The sequence below is a fragment of the Osmerus mordax genome, chromosome 4 (assembly GCF_038355195.1).
Source record: "Osmerus mordax isolate fOsmMor3 chromosome 4, fOsmMor3.pri, whole genome shotgun sequence".
In the NCBI taxonomy this organism is placed as follows: domain Eukaryota; kingdom Metazoa; phylum Chordata; class Actinopteri; order Osmeriformes; family Osmeridae; genus Osmerus; species Osmerus mordax.
In genome coordinates this window covers 18,060,778-18,073,531 of record NC_090053.1, presented here as the reverse complement: position 1 = coordinate 18,073,531, position 12,754 = coordinate 18,060,778, and the positions used below count along the sequence as shown (strand labels likewise).

The following is a 12,754-nucleotide window of genomic DNA, read 5'->3' as shown; positions in this document are numbered from 1 at the left end:
GCAGCAAGGCGAGTCAGCACAGAGACAGAGCTCCACCCAGGAAGGTCCAGGAAGGGATTCATGAAGCAGGAATTCCCTTTTATCTGAGGCGAAAAACGGGGGGGTTTTGAACCTGCAACCTCTTGACCTGCTGTCCTGTTTTCTACCACTGTGATGCATCTGCCAGGGATCCTGCGTGCACAGTGCACACACTCTGCTGTGTAGATACACACACACCAGTTTATTATCGTCAGGTCTGAAACAGACTACGACTTAAGTGCTCTCTGTCCAGCTTTAATAATAATAAAGTATTTTATTTAGGAGACGTCTTTATCCAAAGCGACATTCAGTGGAGCTAAGTTCCGTAACTCGGTGTGTGCTGCCATGGAGACAGCCGGGAGGAAATGTGGTGGTGGAGTGTCTTTCTCCACACAGCTCTTATAGAAAGAGACTGGAAAAGAGACTGTTAACCATGTTGGGTGTTAGATGGATGCCGGCAGGCTGGCAGACTCCTCTAAAATCCTGTGTGAATGCAGGTCTTTGTGTTGTTAAGACCTTGGCATGTCACAAATCCTCCTCCTCTCCACCACTCTCCAACACTGTTACAGCATGAATGTTCAGATCAAGCTCATCTTGCCTGTCTTTTCGTCTTTTAACTGCTTCCTATGGTCTAAAGTAGACCTTCCTAATCTTTTTCGCTCAAGTCCTCTGATGCCTTACTTAGCCTGTCTTTCTGTTCTCTGTTCTCTCGCTCTTGTCTCTGTCACCTTTGACCTGTCCTCTGATTGGTCAGTCTGAGTTCGACCCCCTGGACCCTGCGACCCCGCCCTCACCAGACAAGGTTGAGAACCCTCGCTTCGCCAAGCCAAAGGACACGCCCCCTCCCCCGGCCCCGCCCCCTCAGCCTAAGTGGCAGGTAGTGTTGATTGGTCAGCTTCTCTGGAGGAGGAGCTAGCACAAAAGGGGGTGCTAGGGGAACAAAATGCGTTTCTGTCCTTAGAGGCTTCATCGTCAACTTTTATCTTTCTGCTTCCTGCTTCTTCCTTCCTGCTTCCAGCCGTCTATCTATTTACGCCTATTGGAGGATCCTACAGTTCGGCCAATCAGTCTACAGTACACTCCCAAGACCCCTCCCCTTGAGCTTGTCCCCCTCCGCTCTGTGTCACCGTTCTCAGAGAGCCCAGAGTGTCCTGGTGACGCCGATTACCCAGAATACACCTCTCCCAGCCATCTCCGTTTAAGGAGGGTGTCTGAATCTGGGGCTCAAACGCCAGGAGACAACATTACCCAGGTGAACTGGTGTCTGTCTGTCTGTCTCTGTCTGTGTGTTTGTCTGCCTGTATACTGAAGACACCTTGTTGTCTAACTGCTTTGTGGTAGTTCACACCCGTGTGTCAGAGGTTGTGACTAGGGGCGTACAGTAGGATAGCCACTTCACCAAGTCAAAAGACAGAGTCTGACACCCACAATACAGCAGACCGCCTCATACGGCTCAGATCACAATACACACACATACATACACACACACACAAGCGCACACACATACACAGAGCAGACAGCCCATTTAATCCAGCCACATCTCAGTACTGGAGTCTAAGCCTTGCGTTACCTAGGCTGGCCTTAACCTTCCATAACAAACAACAACAAGAACCTGAGAAGGGCTCCATTGTTCTAGTGACAGATTATCATTCAGTTTAAATGTGGATTACCGTCATTGGATTACAACACAATATTTCTCAGTATCGCCCTGTTAATTCAGTGTATTTGTCTGCGCAGTAATGCTGTCCTCAAAACAACATCCCAAGTATGGATGAATGTGTGCATCCTGTTTTGAAATTGACTAGAAGGATCTAAATGAGTCATTCCACCGTGTTCATGCCCTGCTGCATTGGTCTTTCTGTTTCTCGCCTCCTCCTGTCGTCTCTGTGTGGGTGTTCAGAGGAAGGACAGAGGCTCCGCTAGGGAGTTCTGCAGAAAGAGCATCAGCGAGAGAGCTGTTCTGCTGTCCTCCATGTTTCCTGATTCCAGTATCCCTCATCTGAAGGTTGAGTTCTGCCTGTTTGCCTGTCTGCCTGTCTGTGTCTGCCTGTCTATCCTATACTCTTACATGTGCACACATGTCTAGGTTCTAACAGGTGTGTTATCATTACTCTTGCTTTGCCTTGCTAGTGATAACATTAGTCTGGTCCTTTTTTAGAGCAGTGCATGCGTCAAATTTGAAAACAAACTGACAACAGCAGTTGGGGCTATTTGGTCCAGCCATGTACTGCCACTCGAGGTCAGCTCTAATCACTACTGGAAAATTCTGTTTGTTTAGACGAGACTTCCTCTCAAAGGGCAAACTAATTAGACTTCTATTTACTTTGTCGCAAGTTCCGCAAATCCCTTTGTTTCCTTTTTCTCCTTCTCTTTCTCCCTCTCTCGTGACCTCTTTCCTTGACACGCCTTGAATCCTCTTTTTTCTTTTCCTCCCCCCGCCCCCTCCCTCTCTCTCTGCATCTCTCGCTCTAGATTGCATGGTTTGGTGAAGACTAGAATAGGGATCATCATGTCCATCATGTCCATATCATTGTTTCTACTCTCTCTCTCTCTCTCTCTCTCTCTCTCTCTCTCTCTCTCTCTCTCTCTCTCTCTCTCTCTCTCTCTCTCTCTCTCTCTCTCTCTCTCTCTCTCTCTCTCTCTCTCTCTCTCTCTCTCTCTCTCTCTCTCTCTCTCTCTGTGTGTGTGACACCTTCTCATCTGCAGACTGTCCACTCCACTTTCCCTCTGCACACGGACTTCTCCCCCTCCTCTTCTCCTCCTCCCCCCTCCGTTCCTAAAAGCCCCGTGGTCCATCCGGTCCCAGAACCTGCTGCTGTCTGTGGCTTCACCCCCTCCTCCTCCTCTTCCTCCCCCTCCCTCTTGCCTCGCTCTCTTCAGGGCCCAGAAAAGGGCCAGAAGTTAAAAGAGAGGGGTCACGAGCAGAGTGTCAAGGACGAAGTCCATATCAAGGTCAAAGAGAAGGTGACGGACAAGGTCGGGGCCGAGGTCCGTAAGGTCGTTGAGGACGTGGCTCTTGAGAAGGTACTGTGGGAGCAGCAGAACCTACTTGACTCGCATGCCATGGAAGCTTCTAGATGGATAGTTCAGAGGTGTGTAGCACAGTTATAGCTGCATTGTCCAGGATTGGTTGTGATTCTTGCATTGTTGGGTTTTATAGCGCAGTGGGAACGCGGCCTCCAGTAAAATGATTGGAAAGACGATAGTTCGCTCTGAGAGTTGCCCAGCTGTAGCAGTTCAGTCCAACAAACAGGTACCAGTCCACCACCTCAACATGGACGAGCTGTCAGTCATTCCTGGTCTAAATGCCCTTTTCCAAAATAGATTGAGATATATTGTTATGGAGCTTTTTTCCTTTCAATTCTTTCCCTCGTCCCTTTTGTCTGTCCTTGTCTACACCTCTGTTTCTCTTTCACCCTCCATCTTCTGCCTGTGGTGTGTGTAGCGGACAGTGGGGAGAGTGTCATCAGTAATAGGGGCCAAGGCTGAGACTCTGGCTATCCTGTATGAGACAGACCACAGACCCAACTCCTCGCCGGTAAGCAGGGTTAGCTCGGACCTGGCTCTGTGTGTGTGTGTGACCGGGGGTGGTTGGGGTTGGGTATGTAGGTGGTAAGTGTCTGGGTCTGCAGAGAGGTTCTGGGTCTGTCTGGGTCTGCTACCAGGAAGCTTCTGTTGGTTCTGGTACCAGGAAGGTTCTGTCTGGGTCTGCTACCAGGAAGGTTCTGTTGGTTCTGCTACCAAGAAGCTTCTGTTGGTTCTGGTACCAGGAAGGTTCTGTCAGTTACACCTATGGCTGCCTGTGACCCCATCACCATGGAGACATAATACTAAATATTAGTAAATCAATAAATAATCTATAATTGGTTTTCAACCCAGCTGTGGGTTGATGTTGGATGGTCTGTGATGGGGAGTTTGACATTTTTATACTCACAATCTCCATACTGCCTCCTAACCCTGCCCCCTAATTCTGACCTCTGACCCTGCCCCCTAACCCTGCCCCTAACTCTGACCCCTTCACCCTAACCCTGCACCCTCTACCCCCTAACCCGGCCCTCTAACCCCAGCCCTTCACCCTGTTCCCTTCATCCTAACCCTGCCCCCTAGCCCATATCCCCTGCCTCAAACCCCTTTCCCAAGCCCCCTACCCCTAGCAGTACCCCCTTCTTATGCCCCCTACCCCCCGCCTCTGTTGAAGCCCCTGACTGTGGCCTGGTGTCTCCCCTGCAGTGTGTGGGCCGGCGAGGGGAGTTCCCCCAGACCCTGGGCGGCAGCGACACGTGTCACTTCTGCAGGAAGCGTGTGTACGTGATGGAGCGCCTGGGCGCAGAGGGGCTCTTCTTCCACCGGGAGTGCTTCCGCTGTGACGTGTGCAGCTGCACGCTGCGCCTGGGGGGGCACGCCTTCGACTCCCAGCAGGGTAGGCCTGGCATCCAGTCTCTCATCCACTCACTTATACACTCACTCATCCAGTTACTTATACAGTCATTAATTCATTCATTCTGGACATAATTTCCTCACTTCACCTCACGTCAGTCACAATCCTTAATTCACTCACTCACCCAGTTGCTGTAGTCTGTCATTCATTTATCAATTCATTCATAATGCTACCCATCAGAATCTAGTTTTAAACACAGTGTGTGTGTGTGTGTACCCCAGGGAAGTTCTACTGCAAGATGCACTATTCCCAGCGTAGACCCAGCACTGCTCAGGTCAATTTCCGGAAGAGAGCGGTAAGTCTACTGTCAAGACGGACACAGATACACATGCATGAAACGCACAACTACATGCATGTCTTCAATCTCTCACTACTAAACATACACACACACACACACACACACACGAATCAGCAGGAACTCCCCCCCCCCCCCCCCCCCCCCAAACATTCAGGCATCTCTCATCCCTCCTGTGTCCCTCAGGATGACCAGGGGCGTGTGACGACCTCGGGCGACGAGACAGACCAGTCCACAGGTACCCTGACTTCCTTCCTCAGGTGCGGCCTGCGCTGGCCGCTGGCGGCGGGGCGGGCGGTGTGTGGGACCCCCGGCCGCCTGACGAGCTGGGCGGCCGGGGCGGTCGGGGAGGCGGGGCTTGGCGTGTGGAGCCGCTGGGAGGACTTCCTCTTCCTGTACGAGCTCCTCAGCCTGGGCCTGCCTCTGCTCTGCATGCTGCTTGAGGTTCTGGCCCAGATCTACTTGGAGGCCCCGCCCCACAGCCAGGCCTGGGCCCAGCCCTAGCCCCAGGACTTCTGCTAGGGCACTGAGGCCTCAGTCTCGCCTGGAGGGGGATGGCCCGAAAGAGGGATCCTTAGCTGGGGTCCTGGTGAGGGAAAGCCTGGGGCTTGGCCAACTAAATGCAGTTGTACTGTAGCTCAAGCACTTACTTCTAAAACGTAAATCTAGTCTGTACTTTGTCTGGTACTCTACATATCTTGATACAGACTCAAAATATGACTGCAATTTCAATCATTCCGTGTCATTTAGCCCTCTGCATGTTCCAAGAAGTGCAAAAATGCTTCCTGATTGCACTTATCTAGAGAGTACTTGAAAATATGAGAGAATTGTTCCTCTCCTCTGAAATTGACCTTTTGAAGGATAATTATGATGATTAGCTGACGAGCAGCTAAGGATTGACTAAAAGCACTTTACTGGACCTGGAGGGATTGCAGGAGTATGCACTGCCTGGTGTGCCTGTGTTGTGTGGAGAATGAAAAACGAACCGTGTTGCTACAGTATGTTAGCTATAAACTGCTTGCTCGTTAACTGATCTGTACTGAAACCCATGGGCTAGCCTGCTAGTCTGTCTGAATTCATTGCACTAGAGAGATTTGAAAAGCCAAACAGTATTTTTTTTCTCAGTTCTTTTCAAGAGGTTGTTTTCTAATGTAAAAGTGAAGATTTAGTTCAGTTTGCTTTTCTTTAAAAAAAAAAAAAGATTTGTTTACTAAATGTTGTCATTTGCTGATATATTTACGTTATGTTTGGGGGGGGAAACATGGCCGACCAAAATCTGCCAAAGAAAGAACATTTGTAGGAACTTGACTAATGCACATATTCTGTGCTGTGAATGCTTACAAAACAGATACAATCTACAAGATCAACCTGTGTACCTGGGCTTGGATTGACATTGTTGACTGTTGTTAATGCACTATGACTGTCAGTATTACTCAGAATTCAGTTCAAAGTTCACTTCAAACTTGTTGTCATCTAAAGACTAAACAGCTGCAACATGAGAACTTTACTGTGTTGTGTTTCCCAGACACTTTTCTTCATTTTCCATCCCTCCTACTATTTCATTTGTGTTCTTTACATCTTTACATTGTAGTCTATTTCCAACGCTGTACCCTCTGATTGGCTGAGCAGTGAAGGCCGCAAGGTGATTAGTTTGCTGCTTGGGTCATGTGATCAGCTGCATTTCTTGACATTGGCTGCCTCCGTAGCTCCTTAACCCCTATTAACCAACCAGGTGCGAGCGTGTCCTGGTTGCACACGCACACCGACCTGCTCAGTAGCGTAGTCGTTCCACCGTGCGCCTCCGGGCGCCCCCTCTCACCTCGCCCCCCTCCTCACCCACTAACTACCGGCCTTGCTGCGCTGCACCAGGCTAGCCTGCCCCCCAGTGTCCGTGCATGCGTCTTGCAGCCCCCGCGTCGTCGTGATCAGCCCGCAAGTAACGGCCATCCCTCCCCGTCTCTCTGTCTCTGTCCGTCTGTCGTCTCTCTCTGTGGTTTCTGTGTTGCAGACAGAGACCAGCCGGCTGGGGCCCCTCACAGCCTCTCCAGAGCACTCTCTTGCTCGTCCTAGTCGCCCCCTCTTCCTCCTCCATCCTCCCCCCCCCCCTTCCACCGGCCTCATTCCCCCTCACCACCACCCCGGCCTCTGCCATCCTCTCTCTCTCTGCCCGCACCTCCACCCCTCCCAGTCTACGTGCAGGAGGAATTCCCTCTTTGTTCGCACAAATCCACTTTTTTATGTCCATTTCAAGTTGTTGTCTGTGATCCTTTCGCCTGCAGAACACGTGTTTTTTTTTCTCTCTCCCACATGCAGTGAAATAAACTGTTGCTTAATATATGCTATTTAAAGCTGTAAGTATAAATAAATTGATTTGATTACATAAATAAACCGGCTTCCTCCTCCTTTTTAAAAAAACAAGAAAGAAAAATAAATTTACAAATTTGACAAATTTGCCAGTCGAGAGATCTTAGATCTTAGACACGAGCTGCGTCAGGGTCGATCCACGACGATCACGGCATCAGACACAACTCTCACAGTTTTCACATTTAACCTCCTAAGGGCCTCAGCGGCTTTGTAAAAACCTCCCAGGCACCAAATCACCTTCACGGGAACCTCCCCAGTTTAACCCATCACGAGCCTAACCGCCGTCCACGCTGAGCAGACTCACAGCGGGATGGGCCCTCCACTTCATCACTAAACACGGTAACGACACCTGCGGACCCGACGCAGCATCTCAACCCTTACTGCTGTCGCGTTTTGCTCCATCTCAGCCCTGTTGTCTTTCTGCAGTCCTTCTGGGATCCTCTTCCTCCCTCCCTCTCCCTCTCTCTCTCTCTCTTCCTCCTTCTGCTCCCCCGTTTCTCGGACCTGTCCTCTCTGGTCTGTGTTGTCCTTCAGTCAGTGCATTGGAACACTCGGGTCAGTCAGCCCCCCGTTAGCATCACACGTGGCGTGTTGGCATGTTCATATTCATGGGACTGAATCGTCAAGTAACTCCTAGTTTACAGAGATGGTTTAAAAAACAAAGGTGTCATTGCCAACAGGTGTCAATGTCTCTATATATGACTGACATTTATATTGTTTAATTAAGGGCACTCACCCATTTAAGTGGAGACATTAGGGTTCAAAATGCCCATAGTTATGTTGATTAATGGACTAAGCTATGTTATTCCTCAATAATAATAATAACCATGTATACCCGTGGTGCCTGTCACCCAATGGCACGGTAGAAGTCTCTGTATGAAACTGTGTATGTGTGTGTACCCCAGGGAAGTTTTACTGACTGAAAACTGACTGTGCCAGCATGTGACCCATGAGAAAACCATGTGATAGTATGACAACTGTAGCTAGGGACAGGTACAGGGACAGGGACAGGGACAGGGACAGGGACAGGTACAGGTACAGGCACAGGCACAGGCACAGGCACAGGTACAGGTACACAACATGAACAGAGATCACAGCTCAGCAGACGTTTTCGATCCAATTTTCGATTTCTGACGCATCTTACAAGTTCAGAGTAGGGCGGAATGTACCATCATGCATACAGACATATTCCAAACGCCCCCCAAACGTGTGTGCGTGTGTGGACTCCCAGGGGGTAATGTGAGTGTTGTTTCCAGGGGGGCAGGCCAGGGCCCGAGCCCAGCCAGGACGGGGAGTTGGGACCCCGAGGAAGGGCCTGGTTCCACATGTGGTGGAGGAGACTCTGGAAATAGCTGATGGCCTCACAGGGTACGTAAACGCCCACACACACATGCATACGCATACATACACACACGCACACGCACACGCACAAACACACTCACAAGCATATGCACACACACATACAACTAGCTACACACCCCTGCATGAGCAGACACACACACACACCACTAATAATTGCTGCAATTCTATTACACTTTTCAGAGCTGACTCAAGAAAGAATGAAAACTCTGTTGACATGAAAGTGAAAGCACAGGATCAGAAAGGTGAGAATATAGTGTGTGTGTGTGTGCGTGTGTGCGTGTGTGCGTGTGTGCGTGTGTGCGTGTGTGCGCGTGTGCGCGTGCGCGTGCGCGTGTGCGCGTGCGCGTGCGTGTGAGAGAAAGAGATATGTGTGGAGCAAACTTGTCCACCCTATCTGGCTGTTTATCTTCGAAGCTGAGCTCCGAGTTGTTGGACGGAATACAACTTTCTCCAGTCAAATCACACAGGACGTACCAGACATCACAAACCCTCCTAACCACAAACAGCTCCTCCACTGTACTGGGCCTCGCCCCCTCTCCTCTCCTGTACTGTGCCTCGCCTCGCCTGGCCTCCTCTACTGTACTGTGCCTCTCTCCTCTCCTGTACTGTGCCTCGCCTCCTCTCCTGTACTGTGCCTCGCCTCCTCTCCTGTACTGTGCCTCACCTCCTCTCCTGTACTGTGCCTCGCCTCGCCTCACCTCCTCTACTGTACTTTGCCTCGCCTCCTGTCCTGTACTGCCCCACTCCTCTCCCCTGCTCTGCCTTGCCTTCATCTCTACTCTAATGTTTGAAGAGTGCTGTCCCCTCGTGGATGGAATAAAAAGTACTATATCTATGAACAGTCCCCACTGATCTCCTAATATGCGCAGTTGTATGTGTGTTAAACAGATATACAACCCTTATGTGTGATCAGTGCTTAAATCCTGCTGTCCGTAATTGTCATCCTGCTGCCCCTCACCCTGTCCCTGCCTTCTAGATGTCTCTAAGTCTGCAGACAGGAGCAGTCGATGGAAGAGAAGGATCCGTGCAAGTGAGTGTGTGTGTGTGTGTGTGTGTGTGTGTGTGTGTGTGTGTGTGTGTGTGTGTGTGTGTGTGTGTGTGTGTGTGACTGTATGTATGTATGTATGTATATAACTTTATTTTGCAGACGCAAGGTCCAGATAGAAAAGTACACATAACATATTACAAGAGGGGTACACACAAACACACAAACATAAATACATACAGACATACTGACTACCACATATTACATAAAGGGAACATACCAAACATACATACATACCAACATACATATAGCTCATACATATGCACAATAATTAAAACAAGTATAGATGCATTTTCCAGTGTTTCCAAAGTTGGGAGGTATATCTGGTATCACTAAGTGCAGGGTTGGTTAAGGCAGTTAAAATTGTATTCTTTGACTGTTAATCGGCACATAAATCTAAATTCCTCAGTACAGCATGGAAAGTGGGAACATCATTCGTCACAAACAAATGGCAAGCACTGGTCCATCTTGGACCCTTCAACAGAATTCAAAGTGCATCATTGTATGCCACTTTTATCTTATGTATCTTTGCTTTACTGTAGCTGCACCATAGGTGAGCTGTATACAGTGGAGTACAATATGCTCTAAAAAGAGATGTTTTAACTTCGTCATTACACATATGAAATTTGCGTGCCAGCATATTTTCTTGTCCATATCATTTACAGCATTGGCGCTGTATGTCTTCATCATCCCAAAAATCATCCCTGATGATGTGGCCCAGGTATTTTGCTTTAGCAACTACATTCAGCTCTTGCCCTGACAAGAAAAAAGAGGGAAAGCATAGCTTCCTGTCCCCTTTAGTTCTGGCAATCATTACATGTGTATTTATGTATGTATGTATGTATGTATGAAGCCCAGCTGGTGTATGTATGTGTGTTTGAGAATGTCAGCCAATGTGTGATTGTGACTGACAATCCCATTGTGAGACAAGCACTTAGGCTCTCTCGGAGTTATCTATTTATAACACCCTGCTAAACTGGACTAATCACCGGCCTGCTGAATTCATCACTCATCTTTGGACTCGTATTGTGTACGACTCCACAGCCTGGCTGATAAAATCAATGAATGAGTATAAGGTGGGGGAGAAGCAGAGAGACCTGGAGGAGAGAGGGGTCTCCATAGAGAAGCTCCTGGGCCACAGCCTGGCTGATCAAATAAATGAATAAGTACTATCCCTCTAATCAGAATATCTAATACTTTCCGTTCATGCCTTAAAGTGTTTCGTAAACCCAAGTTCTTTGTAAAGTATAGCAGTCAAGAAGTTGATGCGACAGAAATGTAGGATGTGGGTATCATTTACATTTAATCATTCGCTCTTATCCAGAGCGACATACAGTAAGTACAGGGACATTCCCCCGAGGCAAGTAGGGTGAAGTGCCTTGCCCAAGGACACAACGTCATTTTGCATGGCAACAATAATAAAAACAATATATCACAGCGAGTACAATTTTTTTTAATCAGTTACCACTAACCACAAGAGCAACAAGTCTCTGAGCAAGATTTAGCAGTATCACTGCTCTGTCACTAGGCGGTGATGTTTACTCTCAGAAAGAATCTCGTGATTTTGGTCTGTAATTCTCAACACGAGTGTGTGTGTGCTTGTGTATGAGTGAGTGTGTCTTTCTTTTCACTGTAGTCCAACCATAGTCATTTTCCACAGCAAGGGTTCCTAAACGACTCTCTGCTTTCCCACGCTACTCAGTCAGTGATGCGTGATGGGCCTCAACCTATATAAAGCACAATGGTTATTATGACATACATATGTGTGTGTATGAAATGTTATGTGGTCCGTGTGTGTGTCTGCGTGTGTGTGTGTGTCTGCGTGTGTGTGTGTGACCTCCTCCTGCAGCCCTGCCTCTCATCCTGGTCAGAACTTTCCAGAAGGGAAGAGCTTCAGACAAGGAGTCCACCCCCATCCCAGAGGCGGACTCTGACTACGAGGAGGTCGTCCTTCCTGTAAAACATGCTAACACACTCTTAAATATACCCTAACACTCTTACATATACTGTACAAGGAGGTTATCTTTCCTGTAAAACATGCTAACACACCTGATTAAATTATGGAAATGTGTTGAATTGTTTGAGTTCCCATATCATTTGACCAAACAATCTGAAACCTGCAAAAAAAAACAGGCTTCTGTAATTATATCTTAGTTTAACATAGTTGTTCTGTTTTGTTCAGATTTCCCACAATGCTGCTGAAAGGCCTCCTACTACCCAGAATGCTTTGCCAGGCTCAGAGGAGTGTCCGGTTCCCGGAAAGGACATCACAGGCTCGTCCAGCCCCAAGAAGAAACTGATCATTTCTGTGTCTGAGAAAGAGAAGCTTCTAGACTGGAACCTGGGCACTCTGGAGGAGCCCTCAGGGTTACCAGGGGCACTGGGTGAACAGACAACCAGTAACCCAGTGTCCCAGAGCCAGCCGCCCCAGCCAGGGCCAGACCCAGACCCTGAGCTAAGCCCAGCGCCAACCCACCCAGACCCCAGCCAGGGACCTCTGCCGACGGCCTTCCAGCAGCTGGCTAATGCCCTCAGGAAGTCCCTGGGAATGTCTGCGTCCGCTTCAACCACGGCAGTCACCAGGCGGTCACCGGGCCCCCGCAGACAGAGGCCCCTGTCGGAAGGAGCCTTCAACTACAGCTCCATGTTTGGGTCCGGGCCTCCAGGGCAGGAGGAGAGGATGCGCGAGCAGCGGAGGCCAACAGGGGGCGACCTCACCACCCTGCTGGAGCAGGTGTCCCTGGGCCGAGGACAGCCAGGGGGCGAAGCTTTCACGGACGACATGGCCTCCCTGCCCCCCAGGAGGGTGAACTTCTTCTCCTCGCTGCGTCTGAAGAAGAGGGAGGGGAGAGGGGGAGAGGCGGGGGAGGGACAGCACATCCGCACCATCCTGTCCAACATCCGGAACAAAGGTCAGGGAACATTGTTGCTGTGTGTGATTTGTGCATCCAACATCAAGTGTGGATAGTTAATTATATACGGTCTAATAAGGGTAACGAGTAGGAGATTTATTACATGATTTAAACCCATTTTATAGGTGGAAAGTAGCTATTTTGGGGTATCCGGGGAGTCATCCGACCCCATCAGACCTAGTTTTCCTTGTGTCTTGGTCCACAGCCTCCAGCCAAGAGCAGCTGGACGCGTCCTGCTCCTCTAGTGATGACGATAACAGCCTGGCCACTCAGACGGTCAGTACAGCGCCTTCGCGCCAAGCATGCTGGGAGATGTACTC

General features: G+C 49.3%; 1 protein-coding gene across 4 annotated transcripts in view; it reads left to right on the top strand.

The window, feature by feature from the left end:
- mical2b (microtubule associated monooxygenase, calponin and LIM domain containing 2b) overlaps positions 1–12,754 on the top strand; it is a 34,376-nt gene that overhangs the window by 18,957 nt on the left and 2,665 nt on the right. The window contains exons 16-31 of one of the 4 annotated variants that reach the window (XM_067235595.1): positions 1–8; positions 773–895; positions 1,037–1,270; positions 1,919–2,023; positions 2,725–3,042; positions 3,179–3,271; positions 3,464–3,556; positions 4,249–4,438; positions 4,678–4,751; positions 4,938–4,989; positions 8,372–8,483; positions 8,658–8,719; positions 9,454–9,507; positions 11,372–11,478; positions 11,705–12,434; positions 12,640–12,710. The exon at positions 1–8 is cut by the window's left edge and continues 130 nt beyond it. In XM_067235595.1, the coding sequence (XP_067091696.1) occupies positions 1–8; positions 773–895; positions 1,037–1,270; positions 1,919–2,023; positions 2,725–3,042; positions 3,179–3,271; positions 3,464–3,556; positions 4,249–4,438; positions 4,678–4,751; positions 4,938–4,989; positions 8,372–8,483; positions 8,658–8,719; positions 9,454–9,507; positions 11,372–11,478; positions 11,705–12,434; positions 12,640–12,710 (2,426 nt within the window). Of the gene's footprint in view, positions 9–772; positions 896–1,036; positions 1,271–1,918; positions 2,024–2,724; positions 3,043–3,178; positions 3,272–3,463; positions 3,557–4,248; positions 4,439–4,677; positions 4,752–4,937; positions 4,990–6,759; positions 7,097–8,371; positions 8,484–8,657; positions 8,720–9,453; positions 9,508–11,371; positions 11,479–11,704; positions 12,435–12,639; positions 12,711–12,754 lie in introns of those variants that run through there. The other 3 variants (XM_067235597.1, XM_067235598.1, XM_067235596.1) reach the window with 3 other exon arrangements.